Here is an 18,481-nt window from a genome sequence, read left to right as displayed (position 1 = left end):
GGTGAAGAAAAGCAGTTTTGTCAACTTTCTCTTATTTACACTCATCCAAAAAGATGGGAAAGCAACTCTGTAATGTGACTTGTATGTCAATGAGAAATGAATACCAAGCCCTGGAACTAAAAAATGCATCAGAAGGACCTGACAGAGGCTGAAATCAGAGGAACAATAATTCCTTATACAGAAATCAAAGTGCAAACGTGCTGAGGATGATGTCAGTGAAAATGTGTGATATTTCTTTGGACAGAGAAAAGCACCTGTAGGGTAGATATGCTGAGAAATCTCTGTAGTTACAGCATTTGAGATGTTTCATTCACAGGAACACAGAGGTGCTGCCACTGTTGTTTAATATGCTCACACTTTAATGTGACTGTACACTAACAGCAATAAAAGACAAGTATGAATTTTGAAATACGTTTGCATGACAGAAATGACCACAAGCCTTACTCATTAATTGTGAAGTCATTAGGCAAATTTGAAAAATCCTTATACCTCTCATCTGAGCACTGTTCAGAAATACTCTCTGTAATTACTTTTTACAAAGTGGCATGGCAGCAGCTTTGTTTTGTTTCTTTTTTTTAACAACAAAATAGTCTGTGCTCTTCTTTATCCTTCCCAACAGATGACAATTTGGGGAATGGATAATTTTCTGGAAACCACACACTGGTGTAGTAGGAACTAAGAATTTGGGAAAGACACTGCCTTTGCGAACCTCTGCTCAAATTAGCATGTACAGAATATAAAGTTAAATCAGAAAATTAACCATATTTCAGATCACTAATTCATTCTTCAATAGAAAGCTCAACATCAAAACTACTTACTACCTCCTGCAAGGAAGAACCATATAATGTTTCAGGACATTTTACAGACAAAAATCAAGCTTGTCACATGTACATTCTCAATCCCTGAGACTACTCATTGGGCAAAGTAAACAACAGAGAATAACTAATAACATGGGATGCTATTACTAGGAATATCTAAAAAAGGAAAAAAAAAAGCAGCTAACAAATAAAGAGGTATTTTAATTCAAATAACATTCAAAAAAATGTGGGTATCTAACATGTGCTGTAAGCTACCATTTAAAATCCTAGCCTATTTTACCCATTTCTCTAAAAAGAAGGAAAAGAACATTATTTTCTGATATGGAGCCCCAGGTCATTGCAATTGCACAATAATTAGATCAAAGTCAGAAAGTGTTGCAGTCACTGTAGATGGATACAGTACAAGATAGTCACTTCTTCACTATCAGCCTCTTCTCAGGGCTATTTTATCATCTTCTGCATATCAGGAAGATGCACGATTTGTTCATCTGCAGATCTATTCAAAGAGAAAAAGATGGTATTTCTCACAGTTCTGGGATATTATAAACCTTGGGCAACTGCAACATCTTGTAAAGGCTGCATGAGTCATTCCGAACATTCTTCAGTCCCTGGCTCTTTTCACTGACCAACACATGAGACTAGCCTTGAAAACCGAACAAGGAGGACAGTCTCTGTCTATAAACAAGCATCTTACAGTCAGTGGTGAGGTCTCTTCTATAGACACACTAATTCAGAACCCTGTAGCTGTTTCTCTAGCAGCTCTGTGCCTCTCTCAGACTCAAAATATACCTGAAATAGCACTTGAGTGAAGCCTTTTGCACATGGACGTATTTACTTCTTTGCTTATCAGATAAAGAAGCAATAGACAGCACACCGGTACTAGATGCACACTATTACCACACACATTTTCTATGCCTGACCTGGACATATGTGACCTGATCTGTGCATAATGTTGTCTCCTTGAGCAATTGCTTATTCACAAACAGACAGACACACAATTGGCTGTTTCTAATTATGTCCCATGTATGTGAAAACAACCAGACATTAATGGCTTATTTATTTTCTGGCAAACACCCAACTGTGTTGGGAAGGTGTGCTGGGAAACCTACAATGGTTTCTGTGGCTTGTGACTGTAAAGTGAACTCACATTCATCACTGTGTCTAAGAAGTTATCATCTAGGGAGAGGAAACAGCTGCCTCCAAATCACCTGGCTGGATAGCAGAAAGAGAAGAATCAAAGCTGAGAGAAGAGTGGGTATTGCCTCCGGTGTGCCCTGCAGGCAAAGAAAGCCTCTGCTGGCCACAGACTGTACCGCTTGCTTTTAAGTTGTAAACACCAAATTCTATAGAGATAACCAGTGCCATAAATAGGGGCTTTTAGAGGACTTCAGTAATTTAAAAAAATCTTTCTTTGCTAATATCTACACTATATTTATATCTATATTTATATCTATAAATGTTTGTGAAATTAACTTTTATTAGCCAGGATATCTACAGAAAGCAGATAAGACTTTTTCCTGCCATTTGTGTGCATTCACAGCAGAATCTCTGACTTGAAAGGTAAAACCTTTAGTAAGAATGCACCTGATTAAATGCAGTTTAATCAAGGAGTTGAGGTGCTGATTGTTATGAAAGAATATCAAAAGAATTTCTGAAGTGCCTATAAATTTCAATTTACTAACATCAGATGAAATCAAGACTGTCACAAACAATAGAAATCAAGATTTACAAAAGAAATAGTTAAAAATTATTTCATCACTTATACTACAGGAATTTGAGGTTTCAGCACCATGTCCTGAAGATTTTACTTTTTGAGACCTTGGATTGTGCATGGTGTTGACCCTGTGTTCATCACGAAGGGGTGAAGCAGTTGTTAACAAAGCCAAGTGTGAAGCAAAAAAATAAGCCAACAGTAGAGGTCAGCCATGAACTATAGATTTCCTCTCCAAATTTTTTGCCTGAACAATTCATGCTGTTTACTGAACATCCAAAAATATCTGGGGCACCTGTGCCAAAACAGCAGTGGATAATAGTAGAAGGAGGAAAGAAAATGAATCCTTTCCAAAATGAGACATGGCAAAAATCCAGATACTAAGAGCACTGACACAGGAAGGCTGAAGTACAAATGAATAATAACACTTTTTTTTTTTTTTTTCCTGCGAATAACACAGAGCTCCCCTAGCAACTTGCTCTTGTCTGCTGGCTAGCTTGTCCAAAAAGGTCAATATCTTATGGAACAAAAATCCAACCAAAACCCACAAACTCTCCAACTATTACTTGGTTTTTGGAGAGTTGGCTTTACTACTTGCTAGTTTGCACTGCCCCTTGGTAAAGTTGTCTGGCATGCTGGCTCACTTGAAAACGGGAAGGTTTCAGTCCTGCCATATGTGACAGCTGGAACACATAATGTGCCAATTGCTGAACTGCTCAGGTTGCCCCAAGATGCATCTGCTTTTGTGCTCAACATTTTAAAACACTTAAACAGTAGCTACATAAATTGGGTCAGTGCTTAAGCTGAAGCCGACAACCTGGATTTTTAAAACTGAAAATTAACATGGCTAAATAAACTGTTGTTTGATGGTCATTTGAAAAACAAGCACTTAGTCATCCCTTGCAAATGACAACATTCTTCAATGCCATTATTTTCAAGTGCAGCTGCCCAGGACATTCATTTAATGTAGCAACTGAATTTGAAGGGCAGGGATTTGGACTGAAAGAAATAACCCATCCATGGTGTCAAAATTGCACTTAGAGCTCCAGATAGGAACCAGACAATCAACAAAATGCATCGAATTTTCTAGGCCTGCTTTCCAACCGTGGTGCATTATACCTGTACCAGGCAGGAGCTTAGCTACCATTTAACTGTCATGTGTTTGTCAAGCACTAAACACAATGCCCCTTGGCCGTGGCTTTTTTTCCCATATCTAGATAAAACATCCAGCACCTGAGCCCCTAGCCCCGCATCTCTGCTGGGGATTTAACAGCCATGTGTGCAACACCATTGTGGCCATTGCTCTCCACCCCTAGGTGTGACCTAAGCCAAGCTGCTGGCTAAGGCCAGCAAGGACTGGTCCGTGCCCTGGCTGCCTTCCCCTTCCTCTGCCCTCCTCGCCCCCAGCAGGGGTTATCCGGCTCGGGGCACTGCTGGAATAATTCACAACAGCAGCAACCGCTGCCGCTGGTGAAGGGGAATGACCTGTGCCGAGGAGGGCTGGGGAAGCGCCGGGAGGCTCGGGGGGCCTGACACCCTTTGGTTTTCGGGGCACCGCGGGCAGGCTGCGCTCCCCGGGGCGCTCCCCTCCCCTGCTCTCCCGTGCCCGAGCAGCCAGGGCTCCCCGCGGTGCCGCTGCGGGCTCGGGGAGGGCAGCGGGTGCGGGCGGGCGCGGCTGCCCGGCAGGGGAGGGGGCCGCCCCCGCTCTCGGCTCTATAATGCCGGGGGCCCCTCGCCCAGCCGCGCCGCATCGCTCCGGCTGCCGCAGCAGCCTGCGAGCGGCTCCGCTCCCTCCCCTCCGGCCCGGAGACGCTCGAGGATTAGGGAAGGGAGGGAAATCCATCAGGCGAGAGGCAGGTCGCGGAGGCGGGCCGTCAGCATCCCTCCGCTCCGCCCGGGCCGGCGGCGCCGTAGGGCGAGCTCTGGTGCGGGCGCAGGAAGGGGCCGAGCTGCCGGAGGTGCCCAGGGCGCCGGCGGCTCCCAGCGGCCCGGATCCGCGGCTGGGGCTGGCGGGGCTCGGCGGCGGGAGAAGCCGCGGCTGCTGTTGGCGTGTCCGTCGCTGGCGGTGCGGCTCTCCCGGGATGGGCCTCCAGGAGCTGGCGGTGTGGCTGCTGGCGGCGGCGGGGCTCGTCCGCGGTGAGTGGGCGCCGGCCCGCGGGCAGCGCCGGGAGCCGCGGCGGGGCGGGTGGGTCTGGCGGGGACGGCAGCCCCGGCTCCCTCCCGGCACGGCGGCTCTCCGGCCCCGGCCGTCCCCTTCTGCCCTCTCCCAGCCCCGCCGCTGCGGGGGGCTCCTACAGTCCCGGGCCGCACTGAGGGCTGGCTAGCGCTGGGACCTGCCGGGAAGGGACGCGGGAGAAGGACGGTGGGGATGAGGGACCGAACTCTGTCAAGGGACTTAAATGGTGGATGTCCCAGGGCAGAGGCTGCGCCTTTTTGTGGGGGGAGTTGAGGACAAGAAACCGGGAAGAGGGAGGTTCGCCTGGAGTGGGACAGGGAGGTCTCACATCCAGAGAACCTGTTCCTACCCTGTCGCACATTCCCCTTCATTCGAAAACTGCCTCTGTCCCTGGTCTACTCTGCCTCATTCATGTAGACCTGCTCCTTCTCTCCACAGAAAGCCGGCAGAATAAGCATCCTCCCTGGATTTGAAGTGTAAAAAGGACAGAAATCCCCAAATATTAGCATGTATATTAATGTAGTGTCTATCATCTCTGCCAGGAACGTCGTACCTCACTTCATTTCTAAGTGCACAAACAGAGAATAAAGCAGAGTGTACTTGCCCCGAAGAGTTCTCTGTCTGAAGCTGCCCGAGAGCAGTGCTCAGTCTAACCTGTAGCCATTTTTCTCCCATTGTCTTGCTGATGCCTTCTGCCACATCCCTGTTCTGCTTTTCTGGTTATAGCTATGCCAGGACAGGTGTCAGATCACAGTTACTGTATTTTCTCTTAATCACTTCTTGCTGCTGGACCGAAGGGTGTGTTTTGAGAAAACATCATTAGCATTTAGAATGTATCACTCCTGGCCAGTCAAGAAATGATCAAAGATGTAATCCCCTTTATAGGCTGGGATGAACATTTGTGATTAGGATTTTGTTGTAGTAGCTAATGAACTATTTTGATACAGTGGCATTTTTTTTCTGGGAATGCAGCGGGTGTAATAATAGATACATAATATTTGTGAGGAGTGAAAAAGCATGCCTGAGCTTTTTCTGATGTAGAATCCTTATTATTTATCTTTTTATTCCTGTGCCCAAAGAATCTCTGCAAGGAGAGTTCCAAAGGAAGCTTTACAAGGAGCTGCTGAAAAATTACAATCCGTTGGAGAGACCAGTTGCAAATGATTCCCAACCACTCACTGTCTATTTCACTCTCAGCCTCATGCAGATCATGGATGTGGTAAGTCTGTAACCTTCTAGGAAACTGTTTCAAAGGGTGGATTTTTTTTTTTTTCCTTCCTAGAAGGGACATGTGAGATAGCAAAGAAAGATTACAAGAAACTGGAAATTACAGTTAGTTTAAGACACAATGTCAAATTTTGTATGCACCTTTAAAGAACTAAACTTAGAAGTACAATTTACCTAGTACTTAGATCTCTTGTCAGAAATTCCCAACATTTTTAGCATTAGAAAATATTTCAAGGGGAGCTCAAAATGCACACTTTGCCTTTCAAATACTTAACTGTCCTTAGAACCAACAAGCAGTATAGTCTGGGAGGGATTTGCAAAACCAAATCCCTTGATTTCTGGTGGTCGCTTAAGAGCTGCCTATTTTGGAAGATGGAGGGGAGAGGAAATCCCAGCCAAAATCCAAGTTGTGTTATTTCCTTTGGTATCTACACAAGATTGCTACATTCTATATGATTAAACAGCTGCTGCATTTACAATCATATTCGATTGGTATATCAATAGGTATTCCTGTGCTGTACTTGTAGAATGTACTGCAGGATCTCTTTGGGTTCAAATATGACTAATTTAAGCTTCACTCTGTCACAGTGGCACAGAGATGCAACTCAGCATATAAGTGGGTTTGCAGTATTTGTTTTTACTGAATTCCACTAGCTATGACAACTAACAAGGAAGTTAAAGTCTTAAAATGTACTTATAACCTCAAAATTCCGTTATCTTCCCATCAGATGCCTAAAGTTCAAGACACAGAGTTAATTTCTTCTGTAGCTGTCAAATATAATTAAAATGCACACAAAATGAAAGGAAAATATCCACAGATCACTAGACAATCTGGGTGTAGTCAATAACTGGCAGTCTTGGTTAATATGATTCAAAAGGGAGCTTTTGATCCTATGTGCCTTTCAAGAACCACCCTTCACAGTCAGTCAGAAACCTTAGGGTTTTTACTGGCTGTTTAGTTACAGCTCATTCTGCTTGCCATAAAACTCACTGCATTTCTTTCTCCGAGATCTGGGATTGACAGCCAAAGAAAGAAACCAACCATGAAGTAAATTAAGCTTTGCGCTATAAAACAAATGAGTTTTCTTCATTGTCAACAAGAAGCAAATGCTGGTGGGAATGACAGCTACTTGCAATAACAATTACTGGTTTAACAAGCTAGAAACAAAGCATGTCACCATCATACTTTCCTGTAGTTTATATATTCACTTTAATGGCTTCTCAGCTGATAGCCACTGATTCTAATTGGGAGTTAGACCTCTCCAGGGCCAATCCATCAAATCCCTGCCAGAACAGATTGAGCCAGGCTGGATCCTGGTTGCTGCTATTCCTTAATAAGGTGAAGTCTCTTCCATTCCACTCTGACTTTGCTGACAGGAAAGGGGAGACAGTATATGAAATCTTTTCCAAATACAATGGATGTTTCCTACCTTGTATTTCTAGCTTTAACCTGTCCTATTAAAACTAGCAATTTTCTACCCCATGGTTTCAGATATGTTTTTCTTTTAATGGTATTGCACATTAATATGCATGCTAGGATCAGCAGTACATAATGAGGGATCTGTAAGTGCCAATTGCCCCAGCTTAGTGGAGTTCACTAGAAAATAGAATTAATTAATTGTCTAATGAGAATGCAAGCTGGCATAGTAAATTATACAAAATGTTTCTAAATGGGGAGGAAGAGCAGGGGCAGCATGAGAAAAATGCAGTTTGGGGATGTATTGCTGAAGAGGAGAACTAGGAAACTAATGGAGTGCTTAGAGAAGAAGTGGGAGTACATGGTAGGCCTGAGATACAGCAAAAGGATTTGTAGGAGGTGGAATCTAGATGGAAGAGGATGGGATGCAAAATGGAAAGAGGTTTGAAAGAGTGGACTTCAGAAAGAAAAATCTTAAGAGACAAAGACTAAGGCATACCTTAGAGGAAGGAGAGGAAGAGGGGCAATGGATGGTCATAGCTTCAGGACAATGGCAGTACAAATAAAGAATAGGATGTAGATAAGCTATTTATTTTTCTCTACTTCTCACCTCATGGAAACCCCTCAATCTGCACATAAAACTGGTCTTTGGCTTCTGCTTGTCTGGTATTTCAGTGCTGGCATAGAATCTTAACCTAATTTAGGCTTAGGAAAATTTCCAGCATATACATTTCTGAAAACCAGATTATTGAAACATACTGCTATAATTTCCACACTGAAAAAAATTACAGCCACCACATTTTTAAACACTGTATGGAGGTAAATACCTTCTAACAGTGTTGTTTTCTCTTGTAACATCCATCTCAATAATATCAGAGGAGAACATTCAGCCACTGTCTGTTGGTTTGGAGGGAACACTAAGAATAGAGACAGCAGCAGTGCTTTTCCTACTCTGCTACATCTCATACAGAATACTGAATGGCATAGGAAAACAAAGGCAGTGAGCATGAGGGTGTGAAGTTTGTGCCTAGCCTAGCATTTTTTACAATAGACATATCTGTATCAACTGTACCTTAATACAATTCAGAGAAAATATCACAGGTATTTCAACCAAAAGTCAGAAGATGAAACCTTAGAAATTAAGTGGTCACACATTTATACTGCAAATGACTGCTTTGAGACACAAGCATGAAGAAGAGGAATACACTGAAGTACAGAGTGATAGTTCAAATGCAATTTTTACTGCTATCAAAATGAGTAGAAAAATCACAATCTTATTTTAGTTTGGACAGGGCCTCTAGAGGTCATCTTGTACACTCCCCTACTGCAAAGATATCTTAAATGGATTATGCTACTCAGGACTGTGTCCAGTCAAGTACTGACCACTTTGACAGCCTTCCTGGCTCCTGTCCAGGAGTTTCCACAACCTTCCTGAGCAGTCAGTATGCAACTACCATCATGGTAGATTTTTCCTAACATCTAAGCATAACTTCCTGTTTTTCAATTTGGGAACAGTTCAAAACAGTTCTAGAAAAATGTAACATATTTTTTTCTTCAGGAAAATAACAATAACAACAACAATAATAATAATAAAGGTACTTTTGGTGAAGTATTCCAGATTTCTTGACCATTTCCAGCAAGGTGTGTATATTTCTGAATAACACAGCAGAAAGCTAGAGAATGAAATCTTGGTAAACCCACATGTCAGAACTCGTTCTCAGAGTAGCTGTCAATAGTTCACTCTCAATATAGAAAATTTTCAGCTTTCTGGCTGGAATCTGGAATTTTTACCAGCTTTCTACATGGAACTTGAGGCAGCACACTTGGGAGTGTCCTAAACTGATCTCAGCCTTTGCTACTGGAAGTAATCTCTCTGAGTTCTGGGCTCATGCTCCCACAGCTGTGGCTTGCACCACTGCCTCTCTGAGTGAGCGTTACCTTATCCCTTTTTGAGGGGTCAATTCTTTACATCACCTGTACTTTGGCTTTAGATTAGCTTGAACTGCTCACAAAATTACCTGTGGTGGTTCTTCACCTAACATATGATAATATGTCGTATATTTCAAAAAACGCAAGTGAGCTCTGTCTCTGATTCAAATTGAAAAACTTGAGAGAATGCTGGATCAATGCCATCTTACCTCGTGACTTCTTCAAGAAGAAGTGACAAACATTTTGGTGGGTATGAGTGTGACCATTTTGGTCTACTCTGATAATAAATTAGTTAATTTTTTAGAGTCAACATTTAATTTATTTAAGAAAGTTGAATTAAGCTACTTATCCACATGAATATTCAATTTATTACTTATGTTGCATAACACTACTTAGGAATCTTTCATGATTCCTGAAGATACTTGCTGGCTAATTAAATAATTTACTACACAACAGTTTTTGCTTATTTTCCAGTTTCTCCTGTTCCCTTTTTAAAAAAATCCTAGTTAGAGGAAAGAAAAGCACTGCATAGTTGTTTGTATGTCATAAGCAGCAGCAGAATCTCAAGGGAAATCCTGTTCCTTTAGGCTGTTCAACCCATTTGTGCAGACCAAAGGATAAATGAAAAGCACACAAACTTTTTTACCTTTATCTGAACTTAGTCAAAGTTTTCTTATCCTACATTGCCCTTGGTTACTTGCATGACTTAGTTTTATATATTCAAGGGCTTTTGTCCTTGTTTTCTTTTACACAGTGAAGTGATCCAGCTGACTGCAATGACTTACATTCAAGCCTTTGCAAAGTCTCTGCATAAGGATCTGCAATTCAGTATTTGCAGTCCAATACTCCAGACCCACTGGGCAAGACAGTAATGTCAAATATCTTGAAATTTTGAAAAGAGAATTATACTGTCATTCAAAGAAACATAACAGCTTTGGTAAAGAAAAAGACTATAAAACAAACATCTTGTCTGCCAAAAAGGAAAAAAAGAAGAAAAAAATTTAAATCTGGAAAACGAATAAAAAGAACCAAATCAAGAGACTCATTGAAAAATGGTGCTAATGAAGTTCTTAAGCTGTTTATCAGACCTCAGCAGCCTCTTTGCAAACAATGTCTGTGGCAGAAGCTCATCAGATTTGCATTATTCTTTTAATTTTAGCATTCATTTGTGTACGTTAGAAAACATCTCACTGAGCTTTATTTTCTTCTCAGTTTGCTGCTTGAACTTTTTTACCACCAAGGGAGAAACTGTTTGCACTTTCATCTTGCAGCCATTTCCATTCCACCATAATTTATTCCTGAGAATTTAGAAAACGGGAAAGGTGCTGGGATATGCCTTCTGATATTTTTAGTTAATTTAATACCAGGAAAGTTATTGGATTATAACAGAAAACAGAGTATTCTGTTTTTCCACTAAATGTGAAGAACAGATCAGACAAGCGTCTAAAATAATCTTATAGTTGCTCTACTTTAATAAGCAGACAACACCTCTCCCTACCCTACTGTGGTGAGATATTAACATACTAAGAGAAACCGCAACCTTATTTCTGTGATATTTGTCCATCTTTCCTGTGCTTCTAAAGATCTTCTGGATTTTTTAACTCTTCTGTCAGCATTTTATCTAGTGTCCTCAAACAGTGTTTAGACCTGGAAAGATATTTTAAACACAGGAGGATGTGTAGGATGGAATGGGAAGCAATGAATGTACACTAATTAAAGGCGGTTTGCGAGAAGGAAAAAAGGACTGAACTAAAGGCTATAAAAAACCCTCCTGATAATAGTTCACTTGAGGACATTAGAGATGTTCATTGTATGTGAAAATCAGAACTCATATTCTGCTTTATGGTTCCACAGGAAAGATGTTTGGAACTTTTTTGTAATATGAATCAGCTTCTCAGACATTTTTCTTATTCTTTGTGATATAAATAATCAGCTTGAATCATAAAAACTCAGTACCTCATATTTTGCTTTCTAACTGCATTAGTATGGATGCCCCATTAACTTAAGAAGTGACTAAACATCTGTGTCAGTTGTGATGAACAGGGCTTGTAACCTTCCTGTGAAAAGCATGGAAACAGATTCCTCTGTGACACTGCTGTAGAGCACAGGGACCAACACATAAAGCCTTCACATTCTACACAGGGCCTCTTACTAGAACAACAGAACCTGCAAAGTCACATCATTTAGTAATTATTAGCAGTCCTTAGTAATCAGCTAATGAAAAAAAATTACGGTGCAAGATGTAATTCCTGGGAGTCAGATCTGGCTAATACTTGGTCTTATACAAAGCTTATAATTTACAGAAGTTTGGGACTGAAATGAATGTACTCCTTGTAATATTCAGAGTTGTTCCTTTTTAAAAAAGACTGTCATGTTCAAAGACAAGATGATACAGGATGTCACTATTTGATACACAAGTTCATATGTTCTGTTTTGACCAATATGGATCAGCTTGTTATTATCTATGGTAAGTTGCTTGGAAAGATTGAAAGACCTGTATTTCTTCATGAATGTTCTTGTCCTTGGATAGTGGGAGGGTCTGGCTCCCTGCAGTCCCAGTGCTAGCTGAGCTGTGGCTGTGGATGGTTTCCCTGTTCTGGGAGAGCCGCAGCCCAGGAGGAGCCCTGGCTGCACCGTTTGCTCTCTGCTCCCACAGAGCACCTACCTGCTCCACAAACCTGCTGCTCCTTGGCAAAGCCTCTTCTGCTGTGCAGAGAACCATGGGAGCTACCTTGGCTCCTCCTGGGCTTGATTTGCCTCTGACTGCAGTGACAAAATGCATGAGAAGGGAGTTCAGATGCAGGTGGCTGCCCCTGCTGAACCCATTTCTTTTCTGGGAAGGCTTCTGGAAGTGCTGTGGGAGGATGCTGTGGGCTGGGTGAAGTATGGGGAAAAGCAACTCCCAAGTAACCATCACGGCCCCAGCCCCACTCCTGTAGTGTGATCTGTGTGGGTCTATAAGTTGGCAAGAATGTGCTGCAGCAATTTTGGGGAAGATGGCAAGGGAAGGCAGGAAATGCTGCTAAAGCAAAGTGGTATTTCTGTTCCTGTCCTCTGTCTCTGCTCAGGGCTGCATTCTCAGTACTCTGTGGATACAGTGCCTGCTTTTCTCTCAGCAAAGCACATGCTACCAAAAGTTTCCAGTCATTTACAAATCTAATATTGCTGACAGCAGTTGAACAAAGTATTGTCAATGGACTGGAAGCAAACAATTCTGTATCTCTGAGCAGCATATTAACATAAATACATTCAGATGTTAATTATTTCAAATGTTAATTACTTCAGATTTAGATTATACAGATGTGAATTCTTCAGTTTGTCCTGAACTCTTCACCATATTCAGTAGCCTGAACAGACTACAAAACAATCCAACTGTTCCAAATCTAAATATATGATTTACCAAAATGGAAAAGAAAGAAAGGAAAGGAAGGAAGGAAGAAAGAAAGAAAGATCTCACAATGGGTGGGCAGCAGGAAGCCTATTTATACAAGCACTTACGTAGAAAAATAAATATTTTAAAATTCACTTAGAATTTTAATTACTTAAATAATTTACTTTACCGTGTTAACCAATTTATTTTAAATTTATTCAAAATTAAAAGATTTATTTTCCAAGAATAACCAGAATCAGCCTGAAGTAAATGTCAATTGAGATTTAACCTTCACTTGTGCTTGCATTTTCATGCCTGTTACTGCAACTAGAATTTGATTTGTAAAAAGGAAAGGCTGGTAACCCTGGCTTCAACAACAGCTAACTGTGAAGAACTAAGAGCATGGCATGAAGCCATGTGCTGCTCACTGGCAGCAAGATAAGAACATGATATTCATCCAGTTAATCTCTCCCAAATCTTCTGGTAGTGATGTGAGGCCACATTTGCATGGTTTATAATCCCATCTCCTCATTCCTTGTGTGCTCCTCATAAAGAACTCCCCTGAAGGGAAGATGATCAATAACCCTGTGCAGACTTGGGGGACCCATGCACATGTTTAATCATACAGCACTGCTACTTTGCACTTTTATTGGCTTGATTTCTGCCTTCAGTCAGAAGTGTTTGTACATTCCTGTGCTCGGCATGTCCTTAATTACTCTCAGTAACTAACAGGTGTGCTGGTTTAGGGTTTGAGAGGAAGGCAGGAGGGAAGGAATGAGGCCGCTTACCCACCATCTCCAAAACTACTAAATGCAACAATGAGAACAGAACAGCACTGACAGAGCTCAAGAAATTCAGATGAGCATTTTTATGGATTTTGGAGTGCTCATTCCATCTCTGTCCCCACAGACAGAAATAAGCTTTTCACAAAGGAGAATTTGCTCTTTTGTGCTGGGGAAAAAAGCAGCCTGAAGGACCATGTAGGTGTTCTGACATTTCAGTCATGATGCTTGTTGCATTTGTGAAGAAACAGATACAGCTGATTTCCATCAAAGTACTCCTCTCAGCTAAGCTCCCTGTTTCTCAGTGCCTTTGTAAGTGATTCTCTACAGGCATATCAGAGAGGTGGGCACAGTATGGATTTTCAGGGAAAGCAGGAAAGGAAGACCCTTAAGAGGACACTCAAACATGTCCATCAGAGGATGGGTAAGGAATAAAGAGAACCTCTGTAACATGACTCATCTTCTTGAGTTATTGAAGTGTCTTAGCAATACTTCTGTGTCAAGAGTTGCAGAGACATTCAGCAGGATAAGGAATGCATTTGGTACTCTGCCCTTCCCCAGGAAGTTTTTTAATTGCCATGGTGATGTCTGTGTTGTATCCTAGATTGACCAGACAGCCCAAGATATCCAAAATAATGGGTAATGTTACATATCACAGAAATTTTGGAGCAATTCCTCCTTGCTTAATTTTCCTATACTTGGGAAGATGGAGGTAGGGTGTAGTATAGTTAGAGACACTGTCTGGGATGAGTAATAGCATTTTGGTATCTGGCTCTCTGAAGCTGGCTTTACCTATGTCCATTTGTAATGCACAGAGCTATTCCTGTGGTTGTGTGAGATGCCTCTGTCTCTGTGGCTCTGGTGTTCCTCAAAGGTTTCAGCTGATGCTAAATCATGGAGAATATGCTCTGGTCAGGTGTGGAAATTTCTGTTGCTGTTACTCACAAAAATAGGACAGATGAACACCAGCAGCAGGTTGGTGTTGGAGCTCTGTGCTCTGATCATGCACAGGGAGAGGAAGAGACAGCTTTGGGCTCATCTCCCTGCTCTCCCATAACTTTCTCTTCTCTCCTTGAAGAAATAACACACACTTTCTTTCCACTTCAGTCTGCTGATACATTGAAGTGTAACAATCTGACCTTCCAATTTCAGTGTTTTGCAGCTAACCTCTAGGAAGACAAATCAAGTTCAAAGGCTTTGATTCCCTCTGGTTTTAACACCATGTAATGAGTGGGGCTATGGGGGCTCCATTCTTTGATCTTATCTTATGATACTGTTGGTAGTTCCCAGATCCCAGCATGTGTTCAGAGCTGGGATGCCTATCTGTGTTAGACTGGCAATGCTAATCAGCACCTAGAATCAGTATTTAACACTAATTCAGGGTTCAGTCCTCTCAACAGGAGTCTGCTACAAGAAACACTGGAATCAAGAATTATTTGTAAATAAAGAAACAGAAGATAGTTATTACTTTGCATGTTCGCAAGATATTTATCTGCACTTTAAACTCTATGCTATATTCAAAAATTGAACTGAATGAAACCCTACAATTAATCACAGAAATTCGTAAGGTAACTTGAAAAATACAACTTGCTTTTCAAAATATTTTTTTATGCAAGATGTGCTGAGGTATGTGATTAGTCATGCTGTACTCTGCTCATTTCATATGCCTTATCCCTGCTTGTCTTTGCAAAGATGAATGTGTTCATATCTAAATACAATCTCTTGCTAACAATGATGTACTGAAAAAAAAAAAAGACAGACTGCTGTTACAATTACATCCCCATGGTAACAAAAATGGTACATCATGAGCCTCTCACACATATTTATCATCTCAACTTCTTTTTCCTGGAACTTGTAGAAAGCCACTTCTCCAGCCCTCTGCCAGGACAAAGCCCTGTTGCAGCCAATGGCAGCACAACTCTCAGACCTAACAGAGCATACCTGGGACACAAAGACTTTCCTACATCCTAAGAAGTTTCCTCACCCAGATGCTCTACTCAGAGCTAAGGTCACTCTTTTATGCTCTTTCTGCAGCAGCTTTTTGCTATGATGGATTTGCGTCTATCTTGGGAGACCTCTGTGTGTGGTCTGAACAAACTGCCTTTTTTTTAAAGCAATATAAAGAAATTGGGGAGAAAACAAATGCTTTTTGCAAAAGCATGTAAGAGGAGTTGGTGTGGAGAAAATGCTGGCCTTTGGGCCTTTTCCAGACACAAATAGCACAAGTTAAAAAAAAAAAAAAAAAAAAAGCAAAACAAACAACCCCCCTCAGAGTTCACTTGAATTAGGTTAAGCAAAGTAATCAGACTCCTTATCACATAGTCCAAACTCAACCTTAACCCAGGTAAAATTCAGACTGTATTTTTCTAATTTTTAAGAAAAAAAAAAGAAGAGAGATTCAAAAAGCCAAAAATCAACATTTACTCTTATCCCAGCAGCACAGAATGCTCTAGCAATATTTTAGCATTTTAACTTCAGAAACTTTTCAAATTTCTCAGAATTCAGCTCTAAGCAGTAGCATACTTGTCTGTTCTATTCAGGTTTACTTCCTCACTGTTTTGTTTCACTCCATGTACATCTGAACAGTGCACGGACAGAGGAACTCCAGGCTTCAATATCCATGCAGAACATACCTGAAAATCCCCAATTTTTTCAGACTTCCACATAGGTCAAACTCTTCAGTTACTAAAGTCTGAATTGTAACTATGTGTAAGCTCATAGTATACCATGTATTAAATATGTACTGGCCCAAATGTTAAATACAGACCAGGACTGTAAACTAGGGCACCTGTCCACCACTCATACCTGGAGCTTTCCTTTCCTCCTCTCCTGTTCCCTCCCCCCCAGCTGCTGGATGCTTTTCCTCAGGAGTGTGGCTGAGTGACTTGTAGAGCATCGTCCTGCAGTTTCCATGCCATGGACCCTGGAGCTCGCTGTGGCTCAGGCACAGCCTCGGCACCCCCTGGCCTGGACCCCTGCTCCCAGCACCAGGGGCCAATTTCCACTCACACTGAGCTCAGACTGCTCTGCCCAGCCTGGCCCTTCTCTTGCTAGAGAAGTACAATTTTCCTTGTGTTTAATTTGCTGTAAATAATGTGCTTGTAGGTTAGAGAGAAGATTTACAAAGCAATTTTAAAAAAATCCATTTGTTGATTTTCTACTAATATTTTCACATTTGTAATGATTTAATTAACAAAAGCCCCACAAGAGAATAAATTGTCTGAACAATTTCATGTTTTCTCAATGGGACATGTTTACAAACTATCAAGACAAGAAAATGCTCAGCAGCATATTCTATAAAGTAATTTTAAAAATGGCATTACATGTATATACATAGGCCAGCCTGGAGGAATGCACTTCAAAGGAAAATGATATAAGTAGGCTTTGAAATAAAGCTTCTATATATTGAATTTTAAACATTACAGGCTAGTTAAGGAAATATTTATGAAGATAGGACGTATTTTGAAGGTGAGAAGCTGCACAAAATCGAAGTAACAACACCAACAGAGCACTCTGCTAAGGAGAGGCAACTTGAGCTGGAATGTTTGGTTTATCCAGCATTATTTCTAGTATTTTCTAGTATTAAATCTAGTATTTCTACATTACTGAATGTAGGACACTGTTCCAAAACAAAAAATAAATAGAATGAGAGTGCAGATTCAGACTTTAATCCCACCTGTCCCATGCAGGAAACTTCACTGGATTAACAATGGCCCTCTCCTACAAATATTTTAAATTTGTTTATAAAATTGAGCCTACACATACAATAGTCATTAGCCCTAACACTCTGCTTTCAGCTTTTGCACAGTCTTCCACTGCATTCTCTTTTCCTGCCGTACATTTCTAGCCTTGGTTCTTGTTCAGATCTGCCACAGCACTCACAGAATTCAGACAGGAAACAGGGGAACTGTCACTGCATCTGGTACTGCCACTCTGCCCTTCAGGGTTATGGAACACGCTTAGGACAGCAGGCTGAGTTGAGAATATGCCTGGCATGGTTTAACCCCAACCAGAAACTACAACACTGCAGGCAATTGCTCACTCAGGCCACTCCCCTGGTGAGGAGCAGAATCAGAAAGAAAAGGTAAAACACATGGGTTGAAATAACAACAATTGAACAAGTGAAACCAGCCCAAACCAGGAAAATGCTAAAGATTAGAGGACTTCAATAACTTTATTCACTGTATCACTAATTAATGGGAGGAGGAGTTCATGGAGGGAAACTCTACCTGTTTCCCATATGTAACAATTATGTATTTCAGCCCCAGTATAGCCATTTATTGCCTTATTCCTCATTAAATTTACAGTCCAAAGTCAACTTTCTCAAAAAATCAAAATGGATACTGGCAGCAATCTGTGCCAGTCTGTGTAATCTCTATCAACAAAATTCCACTTTTCCCAGTCAGGAGCAATTCTCCTGAGCCATTATTTATTTCTCAGACCTCCAGCATGCAAACTGCATGAAGAGCCATTCGTATGCCATCCATCACAAATCTAATAAACCTAAGAACTCAGTGGAAGAGAAGTTTGCAAACTTCATTTTAATTAACTTCTCACATTTTGGTTGGCCTTTTTAGTTTAATTCTTTGATTTAAAAAAGCTAGAAAAAATTAAATCAAAGACCAAGAAGCATAGCAATTAATGAAGATATTTTCAGGCTGGGTTTTAGAGATTTCACTGTGAAGCTCACCTTAATGCTACAGGACATACTCAACTAAATCCTGAGCACAGCTGCAATTATCCCTAAAGGTCTGAAGGAGCCAGAATCTGAGCCGGTGGCAAGAGTCAGGCAGGTATCATCCTAACTGAAGGTGCCTCGGGCTAAATTTGCTTTGCAGAGGAATGTGGGAAAGAAGGTGATGTCCTAAACATTTTCAGCTTTCAGCAACATCACTAGCTAGGGGCCAGCTTCCAGGGGAGTCTTGGCACCAACAGAATCAGGGCAAATTAGCAGCTGATGTAAAGGGAGTGACCCTCGTTTTACATTAATACCCCAAGGCCAGGAGATGCAGAACTGGCAAAGCATCCTGACTGCGCTGTTCAACTCTGGC

General features: G+C 41.4%; 1 protein-coding gene across 1 annotated transcript in view; it reads left to right on the top strand.

The window, feature by feature from the left end:
- Positions 1–4,060: 4,060 nt before the first annotated feature.
- The window catches only part of LOC100228395 (neuronal acetylcholine receptor subunit alpha-7), a 38,756-nt gene continuing 24,335 nt past the window's right edge, over positions 4,061–18,481 (top strand). The window contains exons 1-2 of the mRNA XM_030281037.4: positions 4,061–4,665; positions 5,785–5,924. Of these exons, the coding sequence (XP_030136897.4) occupies positions 4,248–4,665; positions 5,785–5,924 (558 nt within the window). The 5' untranslated portion in view covers positions 4,061–4,247. The remainder of the gene's footprint in view (positions 4,666–5,784; positions 5,925–18,481) is intronic.

The sequence above is a fragment of the Taeniopygia guttata genome, chromosome 10 (genome assembly GCF_048771995.1).
Source record: "Taeniopygia guttata chromosome 10, bTaeGut7.mat, whole genome shotgun sequence".
NCBI classification, from domain to species: Eukaryota; Metazoa; Chordata; class Aves; order Passeriformes; family Estrildidae; genus Taeniopygia; species Taeniopygia guttata.
Note: the sequence above shows the minus strand (reverse complement) of the source record. Positions and strands in the feature narration are given on the sequence as shown.